Raw genomic sequence first — 23,785 nt, forward strand, 5'->3', positions numbered from 1 at the left:
CAACTGCTGAGTCAGATCCCCACCCACCCTTCTCTGCTCCCAACACTTATTATTTAGAGGAAAAATAAACATTAAATGGCTGCATAACAGCCAGTTCCTAATGTTAACACCATGTTAACAGAAATTTGTTCTGTGAACATCTCTTAGCCAATCACCCCTGGGAAGAATTGGGTTATTTTACCTGTTCCAGAGGTAGGACAAGGCTAGAAACTGTTTTGCGTAAAAGGACTGTGCATGCTGATACAGAATGTCACAAACATTAGTGTGCTAGCCATGGTTTGGGCCTTATGCCCCCATTTTCTTTCCCATCTTATTTCTTCTTTCCCTCCTTTTCCACTGTTCTCTTTTCCTCCTCCTTTGTGATACAGTCTCACTCACTGTTTATAGCAAAGACTGGCCTTGAACTCACACCTCTCCTGTCTCAGACTTCCAAGTGCTAAGACTATAGGTGTGTGCCATCAAGCCTGGCTTAGGTTAATGTCCTCATTATCGATCATCTGTGTTGTTCTGAGCAGGGTGTCTGGCATGCCACATACACTGTGTAAGTGGTAGGGTGATTCCATCAGATAAGTGAGGAAAAAAAGGTATAACCACCCACATATCAGTGTGGGAGGTGAAGGCAGAGCCTCATACTCGTGTTCTGCACCATTGACAGGGCAGGAGCGCCAGCATTCACAGAACCTACACCAGAGGCTGAAATGACTGGGTAGATCACATATCCAGGCTCTCGGCCCCCGATATGTATTGGCTGCACCAAGCCCTGGCTGCCCAGATGTGCTCAGCTGTCCATGAGCAGCTTCTGATGAAAACAGAACGAGTGACACCTCATAGAGAAAAATATTTCCATTTTATCTGAGTACAAGGTGGAGCGCGAAGCTTGAGGGAGTGAGGGCAAAACACAGAGAGACAGACAATGCACCTGGCTTTCAGGGGACAGGGGGCCTGAGGAAGGAGACCTGGCCGACATGAAAACAACTCTGCAAATCCTTAATCAAGGGTATGTGAGGTGTGTGGCTGGGAGGAGTGCTCAGAGTCCATCATCTCCATTCCGCCATGGAGGAGGGGGAATTGCTGTGAGGCAGAGGTGGGGCGAACTTTGGCGTGTTTGGGGTCTCTGTGGTGGGAAGCTAACCGTGGAGGGAAGCTTTAGAGTTGTGAGTGCTCCCAGGCCTCAGGGGAACAGCCTGGTAGTCATGCGAACAGGCAGGTACTATGATAATGAGGCTCATTTGGCCATGAGGCCAGAGAGGTGGGCGCGAGTGTGTAGAGCAGGGAGTCGGAGTTAGACTCCATATGGCTTTGCTGAGGAACGTGGCACAGCCTGGCCAGCCCATAAAGCTTTCACAACAAACAGCACGGACCCGGGTGAGCACTATGGAACCGGCACACAGCCACGCACATAGGGGATGGGGGGAATGGAATGGGCAGGCTGGGAGATGTGGAGGCTGAGATGCCACTCATCCTGCCAGTGGCCTCAGGGAACATCCAGGCTCCGGACTCCTCTGAGCGTCCTGCGAGTGTTCACCCCAGGCCGCAACAGCCGGACTGCTTCAGGCCAGATGCTGCCTCTGCCAGCCCTGCTCTGTGGCTCCTCCCCTCTGCAGGGCAGGTGCTTGGAGAGGCAGAGGAGAGCCAGGCATGTCTCCTGGAAAGGGAAGCACTCAGTGACAGTGGGCGCTGAGCCCCTCCTTTAGCCCCTCTAGACACCAGGCCCCCTGTTCCCCGTCTCAGCCCCCAGCCTCAGAGCCTACCTGAAAACCGCAGGAGCTCCCGGGATCACATAAGGAGACACACCCCAGTCTGTCCCGCCCGGCAGTGGGAGCTGCCACCTGCTTTCACTGGTACCATGACTTCAGACTTGAAGTTCCTGGAAAGAGGATCCAGTAGAGTTCTTGAACTATTTGAGGCAAGAGAAAAACGGGGTGTCCTCCACACCCATGGTGTCTGCCCAGCCATCCTTTTCTGAGGTTCTAGTGGCGAAGACCCTGCTGAAAAGACCTCCAGGGTGCCCCCTTCTTTCTTCCTGCCCCAACCAGGGAATCCCTGGTAACTCGGAGAACCTAACACTAGTACTTCTTATCCACATACCCGCCTTTTCTTTTTTCGGTATTTAAGACTCAATGTACCCTGCATATGAGGCAGGTGCTTAGCTACAGGGCTGAAGCCCAACCTGCCACGTCTGCCTCCACCTGACCTCTATAATGCCCTAGTGAGGCTCTATAGACCAAACTTCAAGCTTCGAACTTCAAGGTGAGGCATGGCTAGCAACAGTTTCTCTAGCCAGTGGCAGAAATTTCCCTTGCCTGGGCCCAGAGTTTCTTGCGGCTGCCTAATAACGGGCCTGGCCTTCCTGTTGTGTCCTGCAGCAGGTTGTTCCCGCCCTCCTTAAGTAGGTGAGCAGGCTCAGGCCACCTGCCTGAGACTACGTACTGTTTTTTGTTGGCCTTTCTGAAGAGGGTGGGCTCGGAGCAATAGGAAGACTTCCCCTTGTTCCCGATATTTAGACAGCTGGAGCAGCAGCCACAGGGCCCGGTGGCCAGGGGCCCCTGTTGCATGGGTACCAGGCTACTGCTGATGCGCAGAGAGCCGTTGACCAGGCAGTTGAGCGAGCGGCCTCCAGGAGCGGAAGGCCGGGAGCTGTGTGGGCAGGGCAGTGGGGTCAGTGCAGGGAGGGGCGTGCCTGGGTCCAGGATGGGGGCCTCTGTGATGGTGCTGTCATGGGAGCCGTGTCTGGGGACTTCTGGGGCTGGGGACACAGGCGGCCTGTTCTCCACCTCTTGGCGGACACTGGGGCTGTGCAGGTTCATGTGCAGTTTCCTCATGTGATGCACCACGGCGGCCGCGTTGAAGGCTTGCTGTGGAGGCAGGGGTCTGTCTGGGTCTGCTCTTGCAGAGGCTGCTGGGTCCCCACTTTCTCACCCATGGGGCCTCTGGAAACCAGCCTGCCCACTTCCCAGTCCACAGAGAGTGCCGGGCACTGCTGCTGCTTGGGAGAGGGATGCCTGGGAAACCCGACCACCAGCCCCAGACAGGCCAGCCTCCCAGGGCCCGGGGCAGCACACTCAGACTCCGCCCAGCTCACCCTCCACTTGCTCTTGGCAAAGTTCTTCTGAATCTGGAGGCTGACAGATGGGTAGATGTCCCGGTGCAGGGCCGTGTTCCCATCAATCCTAGGATGTAGGAGGTGGTTGGCTACCAGGCGGCCCCTGGCACTCAGTCGGAGATTGGACAGGGCTCTGTGTATGCAGGGGCTATGTTCGGTTGGTAAGATGTCCCAGGAGAAGGGTGGCTCCGGCAGAAAAGGACTCCCGTATCTCCCTGGGCAGGTCACAGGGGCTCATGCTTCGGTAGAAGCTTTTAGAACAGGCTTGGCAAACTGTGGTCTTGGGGCTACTCTGCCAGAGTCTGCGTTTTGAAAGCAAGCGTTTGCCGGGTGCAGCTATGAGCATCGACGGCTGTTTTTCATGGCTATTTATGTTTGACTTAGCAGTGGTGACTAGGTGCCATTGATACCAAAGTCCAACTGTTCATTACCTGTTACTTTACAGAACATTTGTAAGCTCAGAATCTCAGGGCACCATGTTGCTGCTCCCTCTGGCCATTATCCTTGGTCAGAATAAGTCCATGTGGGTCTGTCCTCCCCAAGACCACTTCATGCAGGTCACCCTCACTCCTCTCTCTGTCCTCTTAGTCACCTGTCTCTAAGCATTCCTCAGACACACAACACATGCATGGTACTGGTGCAACCATCAGGGGACCTGAAGAAGTGAGAGATGAGGCTCTGGCTTCCAGGAGCCTCTGCTTTAGCTGTGTGGTATTTCATGTCATGGGCTAGAGAAATTCACGGTGAGCTGGGTGATTCCAAGGAGAGATGGAAGGCCTGTGTGGACTAAGAACTCAGGGTTGAGTTCAGAGCAGGGATCTGGGCCTAAAGGTGGTGTGGAAGTCAAGAAGAAGGATATTTTCCATATTGACCAATGGCATGTAAAGAAAGCCTGTGGGGAAGGGAGGGGAGCAGGAAGAGCAGTCTGTCTAAATCAGAGATGTTTGGCTAGAATGGTGGGTGCAGGAGGAAAGACAGGATCAGATCAGGAAGTCTGGAGCGGCAAAGGACTCTGTGTTTGCTATGGAAGGGGATGGGATACTGTAAGTTCTTGAGCAGGGGACAGGGAGTGGCTTGAAAAGACAGTGCCTCAGAAGTCTATTTACCCACCTTATAAAGTCACATGTCACACACACACACACACACACTCGTGAACCCACATAAACACAAATACAGACCCACACCCACACTCTACTCTCAGCAGAACTAGGGCAGGTTGCTTCTTTAGAAACTAACTCTCAACACATGTGGGAATCTGACAGTGAGCCTGAAGACAGGACCCTTGGCCTTTGCCTCTGGAAGTGGTTAGAGCACTTAGCTGGCCCCTGCCAGTCACACCAGCCCAGCCCAGCGCTGTGTGCTGGCCACCTGGGCCTGAGAACACATGTGTGTTTTCTGAATGCTTCTGTCTTGGCTTTGCGGTCTCATGGCGGCTGGCTCCAGGAGGTCGTGGGACACACAGCACACCCCTTTCCTCACTTACCAGGGGTGTCTGAGGGCCTTCTCACAGGTGTACCGTTCATTCGGGTCCTTCTCCAGCAGATGGCAAATAAAGTCTTTGGCTGAGGGGAATAGCAGAGACTCAGCAAAGGACCAGATTCATGACTGGCAGAAATTCCCGGCTGGTGGGTGGCAGGGAATGCATCTTTAGCTAATCTTCCAAAGAGGCAGTTTTAAGAGTCTTAAATGAAGGGAAGAGAAAAAATCCAAACCACCTAACACCCCACCATAAGCCACCAGGAAGAGTGCTCTAGGCACCCTCACCCACACCAACAGGGGAACCTTGCCAGGCCCGTCATGCCAATGTGCCTGCATACTGCATGCATTTGCTGGTAAGCACATGGTCTGACATGTGAGTGCTGGCTTCTTCCAGCTCTGACCGCCACTTCCCAGGCCCCACAAGCATGCACGATTCACTCTTCATGTACAGCACGCACCCTGCCCTCTCCCACACAAGGGTGTGTTCTGTCCTCCCCCCAGGCTGTGCTGCTGCCTGCAACCCTCCTCTCTGCCCAACTTGCCTCTCTCGGACTCTCATCTGACCCCCACTGCCTCCTCCCCCTCCCCATGTGCTGTGCCCCCTCCTCCACAGGACAGCAAGACCAGGGTCCTAGTTTCTAAGACTTCACTCTGAACTAGATACAGAGGCTCTGCCCTCCCCGGCAGCTGCTTCTGTATGAACCCCAGGGACTGTCCTCTCCATGAAGACATTTCTCTCGGAACCTCTGCCTTGTCCTTCATACTCACCTGACTCAGAAATATCATCCCAGAATGGAGACTCAAACTCATAGTAGCCCTCTTTGATCTTCTCAAAAAGCTTTGATTCCGTTTCTTCATAGAAAGGGGGATACCCACACAGCCTGCAGGGAGACAGGCAGGAGGGAGCCTGCTAGCCGGTCCTTCCTCTCTGGACCAGCCTCTCTCTCCCCAGCCTCCTGATGTACACAGTCAGCGAGGCTCTCAGACCAGCAGCATGACTAGGAGGTAGGCCTGCCTGTTCACGGAGAGCACATGAAAGCTGGGGCCCAGAGAGGACTTTCTGGAAGAACCTTTGCAGGGCGTCAGCCCACTGAGCCTTCACTTTCGCTGGCTCATGGGTGTTCTCTACAAAGCACCCTTAAGGAGAATTAAAAACATCCAAGGGATTAAACCTTTCTTCTTGAGACAGGGTCTCATGTAGCCCAAGTTGATGTCAGATTTGCTGTGTAGCTAAGGGTGACCCTGAACTTCTGCTTCTCCTGAATGCTAGAATTGCACATTGTGCTACCAGCCCCAGGCTGTTCTCTTAAAGGTTTTATTTCTATGCTTACGTGTGTCTATGTGTTTCATGTGTGCAGGAATGTGCAGAGGCCAGATGACGGCATCAGATCCCCTTGGAGCTGCCTGATGTGGGTCTTTTGGAAGAGCAGCAAGTGCTCTTAACTGCTGAGTTATCTCTCTAGCCCCATTCCTACCCCTTAGTTTTATACTGAGTTCAATCCTAGGATTGAACTCAGGGCTTCGGGCATGCTAGGCGGGCAACTGAGCAACACCCCAGGCCCTAGCTGATGAGCTAGAGATTAATTTAGCATAATCCATACTGGGGCAAGTGCTATTTCCCTAAGAACAAAGCTGGCTGCTATGGGGGAGGCCTGTTGGGGAGAGTCATGGGAAGGCTAGGCAAGGGAGTGTCTCAGCATGTGTGGAAGTGAGGAAAGAGAACCTCTGGTTCATGATGTTGCCTTTGTATGGTGTCACCGGGGTGGGGAAGCTCAGATACAGCACTCTACATGGTTCCTAGGCCTTGATCTTTCATTTTCCTGATGGTTCTACAGAGTGGCTGCAACTCATATTTGCACAGAAGGTAGAATGCAGTGCGCGGGGGTAGGGTAGCCTGGGGGAGCTGAAGGGTGAGTGCAGGCTGGGTTCTGTTCATGGCTTGATGAAGAAGCTCATAAGTGGTGTGTGTGTGTGTGCGCGCACATGCATACAGAGATGGCTGAGAGGAGAAGGGGTGAGCAGACCCCGGGCTTCCCCGGGGAATGCCCGGAGCCAGGTTTTACTCACAGTATGTATGTGATGACACCGATGGACCAGCAGTCCACAGCCTTGCTGTAGGGCTTCTGGGCCAGCACTTCTGGAGCTGCAGGAAATGAATAGTAGGTTCAGGGCTAGGGACAAGAGAGGAGTAGAAAATAGGAAAGGGGATGGGAGCAGAGGGTCGAAGGATAGGGCAAGGGAACATCCATGAGACTGAAAATCCCAAAGGCAGGGACTGTCTCTGCAAGGAGACTAACTCCTCCCCAGAGGAGAGAGCTGCTCCTCCACTGATCCGGGAGTTCCCCTGAGCTGTCTGAGTCCTCTGTTACCCTAGCCGTCTCCAGCTTTGTTGCTCCCATCAGCCTATGTACTCTCTGAGAATAACACCTGTCTGCATGCATATGGAGGAGCCATGGGGCAACAGTCCAGCTTTTGCAGCAGAGCAGGGGTCTTCAGGTGATCTCTTTCTTCTACTGCGGCAGAAGCCCTGGAAGGCAGAGGCTTCCTACCCTAGTCATCTCAGGAAGCTCCCGGAAGATGGATGGAACTTCTATCTCTATCTCTCCAGTGCATGAGCTTGAGGGCTCAGTATGGCCATGAGCCATGCCTTCCTCTGACAGGGAGAGCCAGTCAGAGAGAGCTGCCTTCTGAGTGTACCTTAGAACTGGATTTAGTATCCACAGAATTGCTCTTCTGTAGAAGTGACTCAACTTCCTGTGGGAGAGAGCGGGCTCTCTCTGGAAATCTGGGCTCTGCCTCCCACAGGCCCACCAGGTAATGGCCGGCTAAACAGAAGGTATTCTCTTTCCCTTCCTTCTCTCAGGCCCTAGGACTGCTATGACCAAGTGCCATCTCTGGTACATCTCTTTTCATGAGTTTTGGCAGCTGAATGGGCACGATGCTTAGCTTCCACCACTCCCCTGTGCTTCCTGGACTTCCATGAGGGGCCCATAGCCCCTTGGTCAGGACTTCTTCCAGACTTCCACCATTTGGGAGTTCTGGTGTAGGAGGAAAAGATGGGGTGAGTGCTCCACCCCTCAGCTCTCCGCCAATCTCAGGATTGTGATGGCAGGAGAGTATGCCTAGAGTCTATTGGAAAGACTCAGGCATGCTCTGTAAAGAGCAGGATTAAGGCAGAGGGTCAGCCAAGGGCTCTACCAGACAGCCCCTGGGATGAACATCCACACCTAGTTACCTTTCTGCAGTGCTGGTCAACTTAACCCCAGCTAGCGTCATCCGGGAAGAGGGAACTCCAGCTGAGGAGTTATCTCCATCAGTCTGTTCTGTGGGCAGGTTTGTGGGGGCATTTTCTTGATTTAGGATTGATGTGAGACGAGGTGCCCAGCCTATCAGGGGTGGTTCCACCTTTTGGCAAGTGGTCCCGGATGGTATAAGAAAGCAGGCTGAGCAAGCCATGGGAGCAAGCTAGGACGCAGCATTCCTCCATGGCCTCTGCTTCAGTTCCTATTCTAGTTTCCTTCTTGAGTTCCCGCCCTGACTTCCCTCATGATGGACTGGAAGATATGAAATGGAATACGCCCCTTCTTCTTTTGGTCACGGCGTTCATCACAGCAACAGAAAGTAAGACAGAACACCAGTGGGTAAACAGACAAATGGCTGCTTCTCCTGCTCCCAGACTCACCCACGTAGCCTGGAGTCCCACAGGCTGTGGACATTACTCCATTCTGCTCCATCTTGGACAGACCAAAGTCGGTGATCATGATCTTGGAGTTCTCCTCAGGGGTGAGGTACAGCAGGTTTTCAGGCTGTGGAAGGAGAAGATGCACAGCATAGAAAGGAACCTTCTCAACAGTGTGCTGTCCTTCTTGATATGGGATTCCTAGGACGCTAAGCCCTGGGCTCCCAAGTCAGAGGCCACACCCCTTCCCCTATTCCTTCCACCCCCCTCCTATCTGTGCCCTTGCTAGTGCCTCCTAGAACTCTGCATCTTGCTTTTGGTCTTGGCTTTGCTCCCTACTCCCTACTACCCTAGACTGAATTTTAAAGGACCAAACCCTTGGCTAACTGTCTCTTATCTCCTAAAGCCTTCTGCAATGTCTGCTGTGGTTTAGACTCTCAGTGCTTGAGTCTGACTGTGGCTGGGTTATTTTGACATCATAACAGGGAAGCATTTGGAAGGTTCACGAAAAGCTGAACACTGATCATCTATGCTCAGCATAAGGAACCTTAGGGAAGAAGAAGCCTTAGGAGTCCAGCCAGGTCAACACTCTCACTGGAGAGTTCTGCTCCTCAGTCTTAATGCAGCCTCATGAGGACCACCCAGCATTCCTGCCCCATCACCTTTAGGTCTCTGTGGACGATGCCATTCTCATGGAGGTATTTCACTGCAGACAAGACCTGCTGGATGACCAGGCTAGCATCCTTCTCTGTGTAAACACCACGCTCTAGGATCCGGTCAAAAAGCTCACCTCCAGAAACACTGTGGGCACAAGAATCAGATTCAGGTCAAAGTTTGCACACTTCTCTGTAGCCATGGACTGCAAGCACAGAAAGGCACTCTGAAATGGGATGTGGGTGTGTGGGGGCATACCCCTGGCTTCGAATACTCCTTCTGGGTGCCTGAGATGCTATCACTAGGGGTCATTTGGTTGATCTTCTTCTGGAATTTTCTATTATAATTCAAATGGCATTGGTTAGAGTACCTGGAAAAGCTAGGAATGCCTTCCTGTGGCTATCTTCCCTGCTTACCTGGGACACAGAATTCAGTTAGACATAGTGAAAATGAGATTAACTATGCATCCATTTACAATAGGACTTCTTTCCCCATCAGAGAAAACAGGACTACCTATTGCTGACATTTCAGACAGGGACATAGAAGTATGTTAAAACTTTAATGACATGGGTGAAGAGGACTTTGGAGCCAAAGATCAAGTCATCTAGACCATGTTTGTAAACAGTTCAATCAGTACTAGAAGATCTGAGTGCTAAGAACTCGCCGCCTCCCATGAAAGACTAAGTTCTCCTTGGCTGTATTCTTAATATTTCTAAATATCACGTTGAAACCTGAAATCCCTGGCTTCACACAAAGCAGGCACAACTCATGGTTGTGACAATGACAGACACAGAGACTGTTCTAGTGGAGAACCAGTCCGGTCTTACAGAAGCATGTACCACATAGCCTGCATTAATTCAAGTATTTCTCCTTCGAGAAATTTGCTCTCTGTATTGGAATCACCCACCTGAGGCTCCTACGCTCACAATCACTTTATCCTACAATGATGTTAGTATGTTTCCCAGCGAGTCCAAAAAATGGACTCATCAAAGTGGGGCCAGAGGAAGGTCCTGGTGGTTTACACTATGTCTGGCATTTTCCTCTTCATGGCTGTGTGCTTGGGAAGGCCCAGAAGACCTTATGGGCAGTGAAGAGAATGAACAGCTATTGTCCACTCATAGGAACTACCCTATAGGAACTAACAACTGCTGGCCTAAACCAGCTCCGTGGTAGCCCAGTGTGGCCTTTAGCCCAGCACCAGATGCACACTGACCCAGAAGGATAGCATTTCAGAGCCTCTGAAGGTGGTTCCTGACTTAATCTTGTGGCCGTTCTCCCCTGGTGCTGTCCCCCTCCCCCTGTGGTGTTCTCCCCTCCCCCACCTCTGCGGGGTGAGGGTCACTTACAGCTGCATGACCAGGTAGTAGTGAGTGGTGCTCTCATAGATGTCCTCCAGGGTCACAATGTTCTCATGCTTGATCCTGGGAAAGGCAAGAATCCCGTGATGGGCACAGGGGTCAGGTGGTGCAAACAGAGAGTGCAGACTCACACTCAAACTTTCTATCAGGTTGTTTGAGTGCAATTGTAAGGACTGGGTCTCAGAGATGCTGGGTGATGAGCCTGGCACAAAGCAGCTGAGAAAGAAAGATCTGCTCTGTGGTCATGGGGTGATGGGCAGCTTCATCCCCTGGGCTCGAGTCCAGACTGAGTAACAAGGGGAGAGTGAGCTGAGCTCCAGCGCTCATGTCTTGGCTTCCTGACTGGATGCTATGTGCCCAGCTGGCGCATGTGTCACCGCTTCTTTTCCACAGTGGAACAGATCCTTGAAGCTGTGAGTCAAATAAACGCTTCCTTTAAGAGTTGTTTCATCAAGTATTTTGTTACAATAACAAGAAAAGCAGTTAAAGTAGTAACCGTGAAAAAAGTGTTGAGATATGAAAAAAAGGCAGAATCTGATTTCCTGTGGGATGTCTTAGATGAGTGATTCTCTATCAGGGTATTTGCCCCTTAAAGGACATTTAGCAATTGTTCATGTAACCATCCATCCATGTACCTATCAATCTATCTGTCTGCCTGCCTGTCTATCTATCTATCATCTATTTTTATCTTATATCTATCTTCCAATCATCTATTTATCTCTCTAGTTATTCTTCACATTGTGGTTCTTGGTCTTCTTTCCTTTCCTTCCTCCCTTTCTCCCTTTCTCCCTTCCTCCCTCCCTCCCTCCCTCCCTCCCTCCCTCCCTCCCTCCCTTTCTTCCTTCCTTCCTTCCTCCTTCCCTTTTGGCAGGGTATTACTATGTAGCTTGGACCCCTACTGGTCTGGAACTCATCATGTAGACTAGATTGTGCAATCCTCCTTCCTCTGTGTCCCAAGTGCTAAGCTTATTGACCACCATGCCCAACAACATATTTTTAAAAATAACTTTCTTTAAAGAAAAGAAAGCGTTTGTGTGTGTGTGCACACATGTGTGACGTGTGTCTGCATGAATCTATGTTCACTATATGCCTGCAGATGTCTGAGGAGGCCAGAGGGTGTTGGGTTCCCTGGAGCTGGAGTTACAGATGCCATGAGTCACCTGGTATGGGGGCTCGGGACCAAACGTGGGTCTGTAGCAATGGCAGTATGCACTCCTAACTGACAAGCCATCTTTCCAGCCCTCCAGAAACATAGTTTTGATTGTTGTTGCTAGGGGCTGGGGCTGCCACCGGTGCCTGCAAGGTGGAGGTAGAAAGACTGCTAACTAGCACAGTGCACAAGCCAAAATGGTCAGGTCTACTGTTGTGAATCATGGCAGGCAAGGGGCGTGGCTTTCCCGGCAGCCCTCTGTGGATGCCGGGGAGGAAGATTGCCTCCAGGAGGTTGCTGTTGAGTTAGACAGGCCTAGGAGTCCTGCTCTGGTAGAGCCTCGCTTTATCCCGCTTTCTCAAATTCTCACTTTCCGTGGTTGGTTTCAGATTGAAGAGTGCATCTCTCTCATGTGGCTGTGTCAGGATTGAAAGAGAAAGCCGAGGTGGCTCAGGGATAAGGGGCATGCTGCACAGCTCTGCTGGCTGGAGGTCCATCCCTGGCACCATGTGAAGGGCCTGGCAGGCACACGTGCCCACGCTTCGTGTACGTACGCACACACAATAATAATAAATACATTGAAAAAATTTTAAAAATATTATTTGAAAAGAAAATGCATAGTGTAGTGCTTGGGGAAAGATATAGCTAGTGGTGGCCGAATGGGTTAAGGTGTCTTTAAAGCCCAGGGATGTGCTGTGGCCCCTAGGACTCCAGCACCCTCATACGCTGGCAATGCTCACATGAAGTCCCTGCTTATTCACGCACTGAACTGTGTGTGCTGAACATCTGGGCTGTTATTACAGGGGAGTGAGGAACACCTCCATGGGGCAGCCCAGGCCCTTCCATGTCCAGAAGAGCAGACTCCGTATGTTCCACCCGACTTCCTCCCGTCCCCTTAAAGTCTGTGCTTTTTGTTCTGTCTTCTGAGCATCGCTTTCTACTTGGCTGGGACTTGGCTTAGTCCCTGATCCTTTTAGACCCCTGCTCTTTAGCACTCTTGTTGATTAACCCCAAACTGGACCATTTCTTTCCTTGAGATGTCTCGGTGTCCAGATCCTGCCTTCATCAAACCCCGCCACTCATGGATTTTACCCTGTGTAAATGGCTGTGAGGGCTTTCTAATGGGTCTTCCATCCTCTAGGCTGCTCTCTTTAACACCCTTCCTGCACATCTAAGAGGATGCTTATTTATCTGATTCTGACACCGTGTCTGAAGTTCCTTCCATCACTTCTCCTTGTTCAGAGAATAGAGCCAGAATCCTTGAGCCTGGCAAAAGGACCCTCTGCAAACCTTGCTGCAGTCACATTTTCTTCTCACTGCTTGTCCTCGCTGCTCCCTGCTCGGAGATGTGGGGACTCAGGACACTCTCTCCTTATACTTCCCTGATTCTGCATAAAGGTTTGCACAACTCTTGAATTTCCTTTCTGTGCTGCCTCCTTGCTCAGAAAATTCTACTCATTCATCAAAGTCTTTCCTCTTTGAAAACATATCTAATAATTAACACTCATCAGGCAGCTGGGCCAACAGAAATGAACCTATTGCCTCCACACGCTGTTTTCTGCTGGACTGAAGCCAGCCAGGTGGGAAGAGGAAGTTATGGGTGCTCCTTCTGGGCACCGTGGGTTCCTGGGCAGTGTCTCCTGTCACACCTGCCTATGATGTCACACATCACAGCATCCCACAGGCGCACTGTAAGCGTCTCACTGTGAACACTGGTTTTACATCAGGGCAGCCTCTCGCATTTCCCAGGCTGAGTGTGGGTTCTCTCTGCAGCCATCCAAGGCTAATTCTCCAGTCTCCCGCTGTTTCCTCGGTTAGCACTTCTTCCTGCTGTTGGCCATCAGTTGGCTTTTGACTCTCTGATCTAATCACGATCTGGCCTGCATTTGTGAACCAGTGAGTTCACTAGCCAGCTGGGAAAACAGTTCATGTGGTCCAGCTGCCTGACTAATCTGACACAATTCAAAGGGCACAAAGCCTGCAGGTGTGGTCAGCTTGTTTGCTGTCAAGGTAATTTGGGAAGGGCAGGTCAGACTCTCCGAGCTGCACCTGCTCCTCCTCTTCCCATGTTCCCTGAGGCCCGCTCACCTTTTCAGCACAGCAATCTCGTTCTCTAGGCTACTGTCTCGGAAGGCTGGTGTCTTCTTGATGCACTTCAGGGCAAAGAGTTTCCCAGTCACCCTTTGCTTCACCAGGAACACCTCTGAGAAAGCTCCTCTGTGGGCAAGAGGCCAAGACAGAAAATGTAGCTGTGGCTGGAAGAGAGCGTGCCAGAAGCCGGGGGGGAAGCGCAGAAGAGGATGTGTGGTTGGCAACAAGTTTCCGTTGCCACCATGAACTTGGTGAGTGGGGTGCTCACGGCCCATCTGACATGCCAGTGTGCTCTTTCCCTTGTTGAGCACACGGGGAAGACTTGGGGGCCAGGTGGCTACTCTCCCCTGCGTAACCCCCATGGACTGTGCTTTCTCTGCACGGTAAACCCCATCAAGGCTTGCCACAGTCAACTCACTTGCCATCACTGTGTAGCAGCATGGCCAGCAGGGGCAGCAGTGAGAGAAGAAAGATCCCAGGATCAGCTTAATTAGCTTTAAGTTGTGAATTGTTTTATTTTACTCCCTGGGGTCTTGCTACTTTCAGACTGCTCTCAAATTCCTGGGATCATGTGATCTTGCCTCAGCTTCCTGAATAGCTGGAACTATGGGTGTGTCTTATTGATACACTGCTGGTGATCACTGATTGTGTCCTCAGAAGATGAGGGCACGCTACCCTCTCCGCCATTCTAGCAGTCTCTGTGGATTCTGGAGCACTGTGGTTGGAACCCAGCAGGGTCTGACATGCATCCAGGGTGGAGGGCCCTGGAGATCAGAACACCGGGTGAGCTGGAGCTTGATGGTTCATGTTGGGTTCTTGGCTTTTGAGCTGACTGCTGTGCCGATCATAGTTGTGCTGTGTTGTTGGGGGCGAGGACAGGAGAGAACATTGCATGTCCAGGACAGACACATTTTTTCCTGCTGTGTTTGACTCTCTGATGACTGAATATGCAGGCGTGGAACTAAAGGACACAGGGATGGCTGGGCAGCAAAGTGCTAACAAATGGGTCTAGGAGGGAGGGTTTGTTTGGGTTCATCTCACCTTTTCTTTATGTTTTAAAAACCAGAGCCACAGAGCTCAGATGTCCCTGGGTCGGTCCAGGTGTGCACAGTGCAGTGGGGCTGGCCTCCCCGGCCTCTGGGCCATCTTCTAGCACACAGCGCAGCATAAGCTCTTGCCAGCATGGGCTTCCTGCCCTCTCCTCTCTTTAGTTTAAGGCAGCTTAGCAAATAATTTCTGATTCACTTGTGAGCCTTGTCCTCTTTTGCCAGCCGCCACTTTTTAGCCACCCCCATGTTGGCAAGGCCCTCAAAGGAAGGTCAGGGCTCTGACACTGCATCACCTGAGCACACAGCCGGACAGCTTCCTGCTTGGGGACAACCTGAGTCTCCTCTCAGTGGTGCCTGTCTGTCTGAAGAAAGTGTGGGCATATGTCACTGTCTGAGTTCTCAGCCTCTTGGCCACAGCAGAGTGAAGTGATGCTTTGACAGCACTGGTGAGAAAGCTTGCTAGAGGGAGCAGCCTGTGGACTCCTTGCTTGCCTAGGCCCAATTATTCCTGGCTCATTAGCTGACCAGCTGAGGCTCTGAAGAGGCGAAGACTGGTGCTGGCTGCTGGCTGGCCCCCGTCAGAGCCCGTGACCTCCTGGGGATGGGCAGGACTGAGTGGTGAGCATGTCCCAGACACACAGAGTCAGCCAGGCATGTGATTGCTGTCGAGGGGAGGCCAGACACCAGGGGCTCGAGGCTGTAAAGCACTGGCATGAGGAGGAGGGGCGGGAGGGCTAATGGGGGAGAGGAAGCCACTACAGAAGCTCCTTATCTTCGGTCAGAAGTGGACACTGAGGCTGGCTTGGCCACATGACAAAGGAGATGAGAAAGCCAAATGGGAGGCCCAGGAAAAATTTTTCAAAGACATTAGATATGGGGACGTGCTCCCCCCATTCTTTCCTTCTGTGATCACGTCAGAAATCCTCAAGTTGTCATATATCTAGGACTATGTTAGGGGCCACAGGGTGCAAATCCTGGGGGCGTGGGGTGGTGTCTCCTGAGGGCTCCAGTGTATTAAAGTAAGAGGTACCTTTTCTGCTCATGGAACCCCAGGGCCATAGACTTCTGCTCAGGTCTCTGAGTGCAACTGAGAGATTTCAGAAGCCGATCCCCACAGCAGGCAGCCCAGCCCTCCGCCATCCAGCCCCAGGACTTACGAGCCCAGCACTTCCATGAAGATGAAGGTTTTCCTGATGTTGGTGGTCTGTTTCTTCCAAGAGCTGCAGTCCTCCTCCTCCTTTATCCCCATCCCCTCCAGAGTTGACGCTGCCTGGGAAGCTTCGTGGGAGGGAGGGAAGACAAGGTCTGATCAGAGTGTTTCCCAAATAAGACAGAACAGGTTGCAAAAGCATCTCAAACACCCAGCTCATGATGTAATGGCCAGAAGGACATACTGGGAGCAGAACCTGGAACAAGGCAAAAACGAGAGCGTTCTCCCACGTGCTTTCTAAAATTGCTAGAGCGAAGTCACTGACTGGCTGCTGTGTGTGCTGGCTGGGTGGGATAGGGTGGAAGCCCCACAGCAAATCTGTGCATTAGTGAAGGTGCACATTAGTGAGGGTGCAGGCACACAGATTAACGCCTAGCTCTTGGGTGTGAGAACTTCCTGTGTTTATTCAGACTCTGCAGTCAGCCTGGCTCCTTCCCTGATCTTCCTCCTACCTGCAGCAGCTTCTGTGGAGGAGCAGTGTTCCCCTGCCACCCCCACAGCATGCACACGGGGCTGGGAGATGTCTGCTTCTGAACTGAAGCACGTGCTGCCTTTGCATCGGAGCGTTGGGGCTGCCTGTGTTTGTGAAGCATCTGTGCTGGTCCGGGGGCACGTGTGTGATGGTGGGTGAGTCGCACCATGGCCCTCCTTCCAGGGGTGGCCAGGCAGAGGAAGCAGGCGATATGCCGGCCAGCAAACTTCCACGTAGATGGCTAAGTGACAAGAGGTGAGGTGGGTGGTGGGGACCAGCAAGGGCGGTGCATTCAGCTGAGGCCAATGGAGGCACTTCAAGCAGGTTGGCTGAGACTTGAAGCTGGCCAAGAAGTCAAACAAGCAAAAACTGCACAGAGCTGCTTCACTGGAGAAAAAGAAAGTATGAGGGCCCCAAGGCCAGGAAGTCAGGACAGCAGTGTGCATGCTCCTGTCACTCTGAGAGTGACAGCAACGAGGCCAGTTCTGCCAGCCCTACCCCTCCCACCTGAGGGAGAAGTGCGAGAAGAGGTCCAGTAGTTACTCCGGTCAGGCTCTGGGCCCACTGTAAACAAAAAGCAAATGCCCATAAAATCCCTGAGGCCATTCAGAAGGTCGTGGAGATGGCACAGGCAGTAAAGTCCTTCTCTTGCAAGTGTGAGGACCCAAATGTGATCTCTAGGAAAAGCTGAACAGACTAGCACCTGCTTGTAACCCCAGCACCGAGGAGGTGGAGACAGGCTTGGTTGGGCTCACTGCTGGGCCAGCCTAGTCTACTCAGGGAGCTCTAGGTCTGAAAAATGAACACAACACAAACAACCCGAAACCTCTGAGAAATGGCAGCTGAGGTTCTCTGGCCTCGAATGCTCACGTGTGCTCACATGTGTGCACATATATGTGCACCAAATGCCGTGGGTCTGCAAGTCTGTGTCAGATGAACAGCTCAGGTTTGGGGCTGGGCTTGAAGCCTCTCTCTGATCATCACTCTGTATTTACCTCTTGGACTGTGTGGGGCTCTAAGGAGGAGGAACAGGGTGCCAGCTTTTGCTGGATGCCCTTTGCAGAGTATGAACTCAAAATCCTTCAGGATCCTTGGTGTGGGGGTGCCCGGACCCACCCAGCAGGCAGCTGGAAGAGGCAATGGGAGCTCTGTAGCTGAGCTTCTCCATGGCAGCATGCCAGTCTTGTGGCTGGACTAGCTAGTCTCCAGGGACAGTCTCCTATTGGGTAACACCCAATGGATGGCAGGCTTGAAGAAGGCAGGCCCAGGGTAAAGGGGTGTGTGTCTAAAGGTTCACAATAGACAAGATTGGTTTGCACGCCTCCCCTTTGGTTTTCCCTTCCACAGAACAGGTCTGGAGCTTGCTCCAGGAGAGGGGCTACTGAAGAGCCTGGCACGGAGGCCTCAGCTATGCATATTTCTCCCTCCAGGAGCCGTGGGAAATGGCTGCCTGCTCTGCAGCAGGCTCCTAGGTCTCATTAGCTGGTCTGTGCTCAAAGTTCCTTCCTTCCCATTGCTCCTAAACAGCTTTAAAAACATAGTATTCTTAGCTGAGGCGAAGCCGTGGAGAGCGTCTTTCCTCCCACTGCTCCTCCCATACGCGGAGTCCTAACAGCTCAGCTTCGTCATCTGTGTGGAGCGCTCAGCTGCCCAGATCTGGACCCCACAGCCTCAGTGACTGCACTCCCACAATCCGTGACATCATGCAGACCTCCTGGGAGGGGCCCAGGCCCAGGTGGGGTGCTCACACCTCAGCCAGGTCATGCTGCTTTCTGCTCCAGCCTCCCCTGCCTCCTCTCCCCTGAATTCTGGTTCTTTCACAAGAAGGGGAAAATTCAGAGACACCCTGAGCTCAAATATTATTTGCTTTGCTTCCAAGGTGCTCTGCCTGACACTACTGCCCATAAGAATGGCCATTGGGTTTTAGCGCCTAGGAGCAGCGCCCACACTTCCACAGAGGCCTTCCATGGGCATGTTGGCATGTGTGCCTGGTTCATGCCCTGCACTCGTCAACAAAGTGAGATTGCTGTCCTCACAACAGTCTGTACCAAAGACTCCTGGCAAAGAAAATGGCTATGTTCATAGATCATCTGATCATAAAGGAAACAGTCTTTCAGTGAGCACTTATTAAGTACCTCATGTATACCTAGTACTGAATAGATATTTCCATGATACAAGCCTGGGCCTGTAGATGCTGCAGTCTGCTTGGAAAGAATGAATGCGGGTCTGCGGCTGCGTCACCACACAGGAGAAGTGCTAGGCAATATGTCTAAGGGGCACACATTCTCAGTGTGCAGCGCCCGTTACTGAGCCTGGTACACACAACAGGTCCAGCTAGCCCGAGCCCCTGGAGATGATTGGTCCAGGATGGCTTCAGATGGGAGGTAGGCGAGGTTGGTCAAGGATGGCTTCAGATGAGAGGTAGGCGAGGTTGGTCAAGGATGGCTTCAGATGAGAGGTAGGCGAGGTTGGTCAAGGATGGCTCCAGATGGGAGGTAGGCGAGGTTGGTCAAGGATGGCTTCAGATGGGAGGTAGGCGAGGTTGGTCAAGGATGGCTCCAGATGGGAGGTAGACGAGATTGGTCAAGGATGGCTCCAGATGGGAGGTAGGTTTAAGAAGGTGTGGAGGGCAAAGGCTTGCATTCTTTGAACTGCTCCGAGCCTGTGCAGAAGGTGGCAGCCCAACTGAAGCCCTTGATTTGAAGTTCTGTTGAAGTGCTGTGGGAGGGAGGCAGAATGGTGACAGAAAGCCAGGTTGCCTGGCTCGGTGTCACTGTCCTGGCATCAGGCGTAGACAAATGGGACCTGAGTCCAGCCCTTGGTCAGCGGAACCTCTCTGGGACATTATGCCCAAACCAGGCCTCTTCTCCAGCTCCCTCTCCTGCAATGACACTCTGTCTCAGGGAGTCGTCCTCCATAGAGACGAAGACAGTCTTGCTGTTGTAGCTTTGGTCTGGTCTTCCTAGCCTCTTGGGATCTTTTCAGCAAGGGAGGGGACAAAGTGGGACAGTTCTTCTCTGAGGACATGCCGTACAACTACAGCCCTTTCTTGTTTGAGCCCTTGTTGTGCTCCTGGGATGGGTGTTCTGACCCGTGTTGGCAGCCAGCCTGGATAGTGAAGAGATGTGCTAAGAGATGCTTGGGCCATGAGCCCAGCAGGCAGAAGGCCTCTTCATGGTGCCCCATAGGCCTCACTGTCTGCTCCCAGCTCCATTTGGCCTGGGCCCATACTATCCTCAGACAGAACCCTAGTGAGGATGAGGCGTGTCTGCCTCCTGCCCTCACTAAGCCTGCATGTGCCGGGCCACATCATGACCCCACTTCCTGGGTCCTCTCTGACCTTTCCCTCTACTCTCTTTCTCCACAAGGCCTCCTGTCATCAGTTCAGGACCACAGTGCAGGGGTGACATGGTGCCTCTAAGGTGGCCTAGACACACCAGAAGGCTGAGGACAAGGCCTGAAAATCTTTGGAGTACCATCTCTGTTTCTAAACGCACAGATAAGGGCTCTCAGTTCTACCCACAGGGGAGACACTGGTGTGCTTTCAGCACTCTTGCCTGGGGCTTCTCAGCAAGGAGGTGCCTTTCAGGTGAACCGGGGTACCCCAAGATTTGTTTTACTTTTCTGGTGCTGGGGATCACGTCCTTCCAGAGCTTCCCACACTAAGCAGGCGCTCCACTCCAGAACTCTGCCCCCAGGCTTCCTATGGCTTCCTTGTCCTCCTCTCCAGGATTGTTGGGAGCATGGCACTGTGGTCCTGGGCTGCTGAGAGGGTGGTTATCAGGTGTGTCATCTCTAATAAGAATATGTGCCCCGCCTCCAAGCAGGGCCACACACAACCACGGAGCCACGGACGCATCAGACTACGTGGTCCAGAGGGTGAAAACTGGGAGGCTTTCCTGACGATTTCCTAAATTCTGCCCTGAAGCAGACTTTGTATCATCCTCTGGCATGTAGAGAACGGCTGGAGGACACACTGAAAGCCCCCATTTGGCACTCTGCCTGTGCAGCAAGGCAGATCTCTATACACCTCTGAAGCCTGACCTGTGTCCTTAGTACTGAAGCCTGATTTGTGGCTGTGTGTCCTGAGAGGAGCTCCCTGTAAAGAGATAGCTTTGCTGCACTGAGGCGGCCTGGAGAGTCTCGCTCCACATCTGCCCCTGAAGAGCTGTGGGACTGTAGAGACTCATGCTCACTGCAGTCTGCCCTGGCAGTCCCCACATGTCCTTGATGAAATGCTCTCTTAATACCCCTTAGCAGCAGAGGCCTGAGTCTGCTCAGAGCATGCCCTGGCTCCTGCGGGCAAGGCCTTCCCCGATGCAGCTTTTACTCTGTCTTTTTGAGGAATACATGAAGTTCCCAGCAGCCCACTGTCATCCATCAGTCTTCTGGTGACACCTGTGCTTCTGTCCAGCTCACGGGTTCCAACCCACTGGCCTCTCAGCAGGCAGGACCCCAGAGCAACACCAAGGCCCACTGCGGTCATCCCCAACCCCGCTGCCAGCTCCATATGCCGCTCTCTGCTCACAAACACCTGAAGACGGCTTTCGGCTGCCCTGCAGTATATGGTAGATGAAAACCCACACGTCCACATTTAAGCTCAACCAGATCACCCCTGCTGCTTGACAAGTTGCCTGAAGATTAAGCGTGCACATCTCAGAGCAGAAGCAAGGGCCCTCCCCACAGCTCGCCCTGGTGGCCGAGAGGCTAGGACACAGGGGACGGCCAGGACTTAGTCTTAACCTCACTGGCCTCCTCAGTTTCCTTGTCTGGAGAATGGGAACAGCTATCACCCAGTACTCTGTGAGGTCAAAGGGCACGTGCCTGTAGTATGGTGCACGAGCCCAACACCAGGCGTGGGAGAAGGGCAGGCGAGGTCCGTGGTGTTTCACCTGCTGGCAACCTCCCAGCAGGGCTGGGCCGACGGGAGTTGTGGAGCTGCTGCCCCTGAGCCATCGCTGCTTCCTTCCCCTGGGGTTCTGGGGTTCTAGAAGGCAGACTACTTTCCTCTAGCATGACCCCAGGTGCAACCACCATACCTCACACGGTCTTCAGCTGAGAAGTCAGGCTTCTCTCGACAGGGAGGAAAACAAGCCTGGGCGTGCTTCTCCATAGGGCATGCTTTGTCCTGAGGAGTTGATGACCGTTGTCATCTGTGTCACACACTGATGGCATGCCTCACACTCATGTGTGAGGTGACTCCTCTGTGCACAATCAGGCACTTGGCTGGGGCTCATCCATACTAGAGACGTGCAGAGGTCAGACAGGCTGAACTCAGGATGCTGCGCGAAGGTGCTTGAGCTCTGCCACTCAGGCAGGCTGTGCAGCCCTCCCCCAGCCTCTCCCACTTTCTGGCTGGCCGCCGCTTTGTCGCAGCCCCCTTGCCATTGACCATGCCGTTTGCCTGCAGTTGTAGCAGCCACAGCCTTCCCTCAGACATCACTGCTCCTCCCCTCATTCATGCCACAGCTCATTCACTCCCTGGCTCTGGCAGGCTGCTGCAGCTGGGTGCCGTCGCTTGTCACTCACACGCACTCCGTGTAGCAATTTATTTCTGGCTGTGTGTGTGTGTGTGTGTGTGTGTGAGCGTGTGTGTGGGGAGAGGGAACAGAGAAGAGCCTTGCTTTTAGAGAGGGAAGCTTTTTTTCTTTCCTTCTACCTAGAATTGCTCCCAGGCCTTGTTCAGACTGAGTCCTTGGACAGGGCAGCACCAGGAACATTGCAGGCAGGCTCCCTGTTGTGGACTCCCTGCCACGTTACACCATTTCATAGCTGAGCTACTGACAGATAATGGTATCCAGGGGAAATGCCCTGATTCACACAAATAGAACGTGGCCATGTTGGGGTTCCAGTGTCCTTGTCAGTGTGCACAGGACCTGTTGCCTCTTTTCTGGAGGTGGCCAATGGGATGTCACTTATCTCTTGCCTCCTCCTTAGATATTACCCTGCTGCATAGCACCTGACTGGTCCCTTCAATGATCTGAAAGGGCTGAGCCTCCTGTAGAGCTCAAATCCTCATTGTTGGCGTCTATTGCCTGAGCTGCTCCTGGCTCCAGCTTAAACCTTTGCTTCCTCAGACCTCAGGCTTTCCCCAAAGTTTTCCTCATCTTTCTAAACACTATTCTTACACACACACACACACACACACACACACACACACACACACACACAAACAACAACAACAACAACAACAACACGAAAAGGACTGGGGTTCAAATACTACGGAGACACAGGATGCCAGTGGCGGCTGGCTTTATAGCAGGAATAACCTTAGGTCCCTGAGAACCAGTGACCCCATCTACACACTAAATGGGGGACCATCCAGCCCATGGCAGGAAGAACTAAAAGCCCACTGACAACTGTAACCTACGGCAGTATCAGCTATTACTAAGCACTTTGTTCTCTGCTCTGTTTTGATATGGGTCTCATCTTTGGCCCTAGTTTAGCTCAGGTCCACAGGAATGATGACCCCAGGGTCTGTGATGTGAAAGAGGTTCTCTCCTTACCCGAGATGGAAGCTGCTTGACCCTCTTGACCCGACTCAGAGATGTTCCTCATGATCAGTTTTCTGTTTCCAGACAGAAGAAGGCTGGCCAGGCTCACGCTGCAGGCACTCTCCACTAGTCTCAGGGTTAATGCTGTGCGTCAAACTTACGTGGAGAGAGGGGGCTAGGCTGTCGAGGGTAGGTGGTGAATCCAAACCTACTCTGAGCACTCCACAGAGCCACCCTGGGGAAGTTTAAAGCAGACTAAGCCCCTGGGAAAGGCGAATGGGCTGGCTTATGACTGACAGCTCTAACTGTGTCTGGCATTTTAATGCAGCAGCCTCCGCCCTGGGGTGGGCATCTGAGCCTGCAGGAACCCCGCTGCAGAGCCCCAGGCCACCCCTGCCCCAGGATGAGGAACAGCCACAGGCTATCTGTCATGGCCTCTGTACCCCCAAGCTCCATATCCTCACCAAGGATGCTGGTGTGTGTGTGTGGGGGGGTGAGCATTTTCCTTTGATAGCTGGGCTAGGTCCCAGAGGTAAAGGAACTAGGGGTGAGCTGGAGGAGGAGGCTCCCATCCCTATCCCCAGCCGGCAGCTCACTGAACTGGGCATGGTGCTCCCTATCCCTGTCCCTGCCCACAAGTACAGAAGGTTCCCCCCGGGCCAGCCCGGAGGAATGATCAGATGGCTCCCCCAGGAAGCACCTACCAGGTCCCCACAGACTTCTCTTTCCTGTCCCCTACAACTTACCCTTGAGACCATAGGAGCCAGGAGAGATTGACAGGGGCTGGAAGGAAGTGAGTGTTCAGACCCAGTCTCCCTCGGTGCCAACCAGATAACCTCCCCAGAGCCCCAAGAAGAAGCAGGCTGCCTTACCCAGGGACTCACAGAAAGGTGCTCTGATCAGCTGTCTCGGCCAGCAAGCCTGCTCCTACAGGTCTGTGAGCATTAGCTGCCCCAGTGCTTCAACAATAAACCCACTTAAAGGGGAGGAATGCAGGGGTTTTCTTTCCCAGGACTGTAACCAGGCAGCCTTAAAGGGGAGTAAAA

The 23,785-nt window shown here is 52.8% G+C and overlaps 1 protein-coding gene across 11 annotated transcripts; it reads right to left on the bottom strand.

The window, feature by feature from the left end:
* Positions 1–828: 828 nt before the first annotated feature.
* Positions 829–23,785, bottom strand: Camk1g (calcium/calmodulin dependent protein kinase IG). 11 transcript variants are annotated; one of them, XM_060364964.1, is made up of 16 exons: positions 23,612–23,768; positions 23,486–23,522; positions 22,752–22,974; positions 21,285–21,487; positions 15,721–15,841; positions 13,512–13,640; positions 10,262–10,336; positions 8,924–9,062; positions 8,265–8,388; positions 6,650–6,725; positions 5,351–5,463; positions 4,587–4,665; positions 3,083–3,170; positions 2,431–2,855; positions 1,752–1,867; positions 829–1,645 (listed from the first exon to the last, which is right to left on the bottom strand). In XM_060364964.1, the coding sequence occupies exons 5-15, from the start codon at positions 15,810–15,812 to the stop codon at positions 1,777–1,779; spliced, it is 1,431 nt and encodes a 476-aa protein (XP_060220947.1). In that variant the 5' UTR covers positions 15,813–15,841; positions 21,285–21,487; positions 22,752–22,974; positions 23,486–23,522; positions 23,612–23,768; the 3' UTR covers positions 829–1,645; positions 1,752–1,776. The 11 variants fall into 11 exon arrangements, with proteins under 11 accessions (XP_060220947.1, XP_060220941.1, XP_060220945.1 ...); XM_060364958.1 differs by lacking the exon at positions 21,285–21,487 and having other exon boundaries at positions 23,612–23,785; XM_060364962.1 differs by lacking the exon at positions 21,285–21,487 and having other exon boundaries at positions 22,752–22,895.

The sequence above is a fragment of the Meriones unguiculatus genome, chromosome 11, assembly GCF_030254825.1.
Source record: "Meriones unguiculatus strain TT.TT164.6M chromosome 11, Bangor_MerUng_6.1, whole genome shotgun sequence".
NCBI lineage: Eukaryota > Metazoa > Chordata > Mammalia > Rodentia > Muridae > Meriones > Meriones unguiculatus.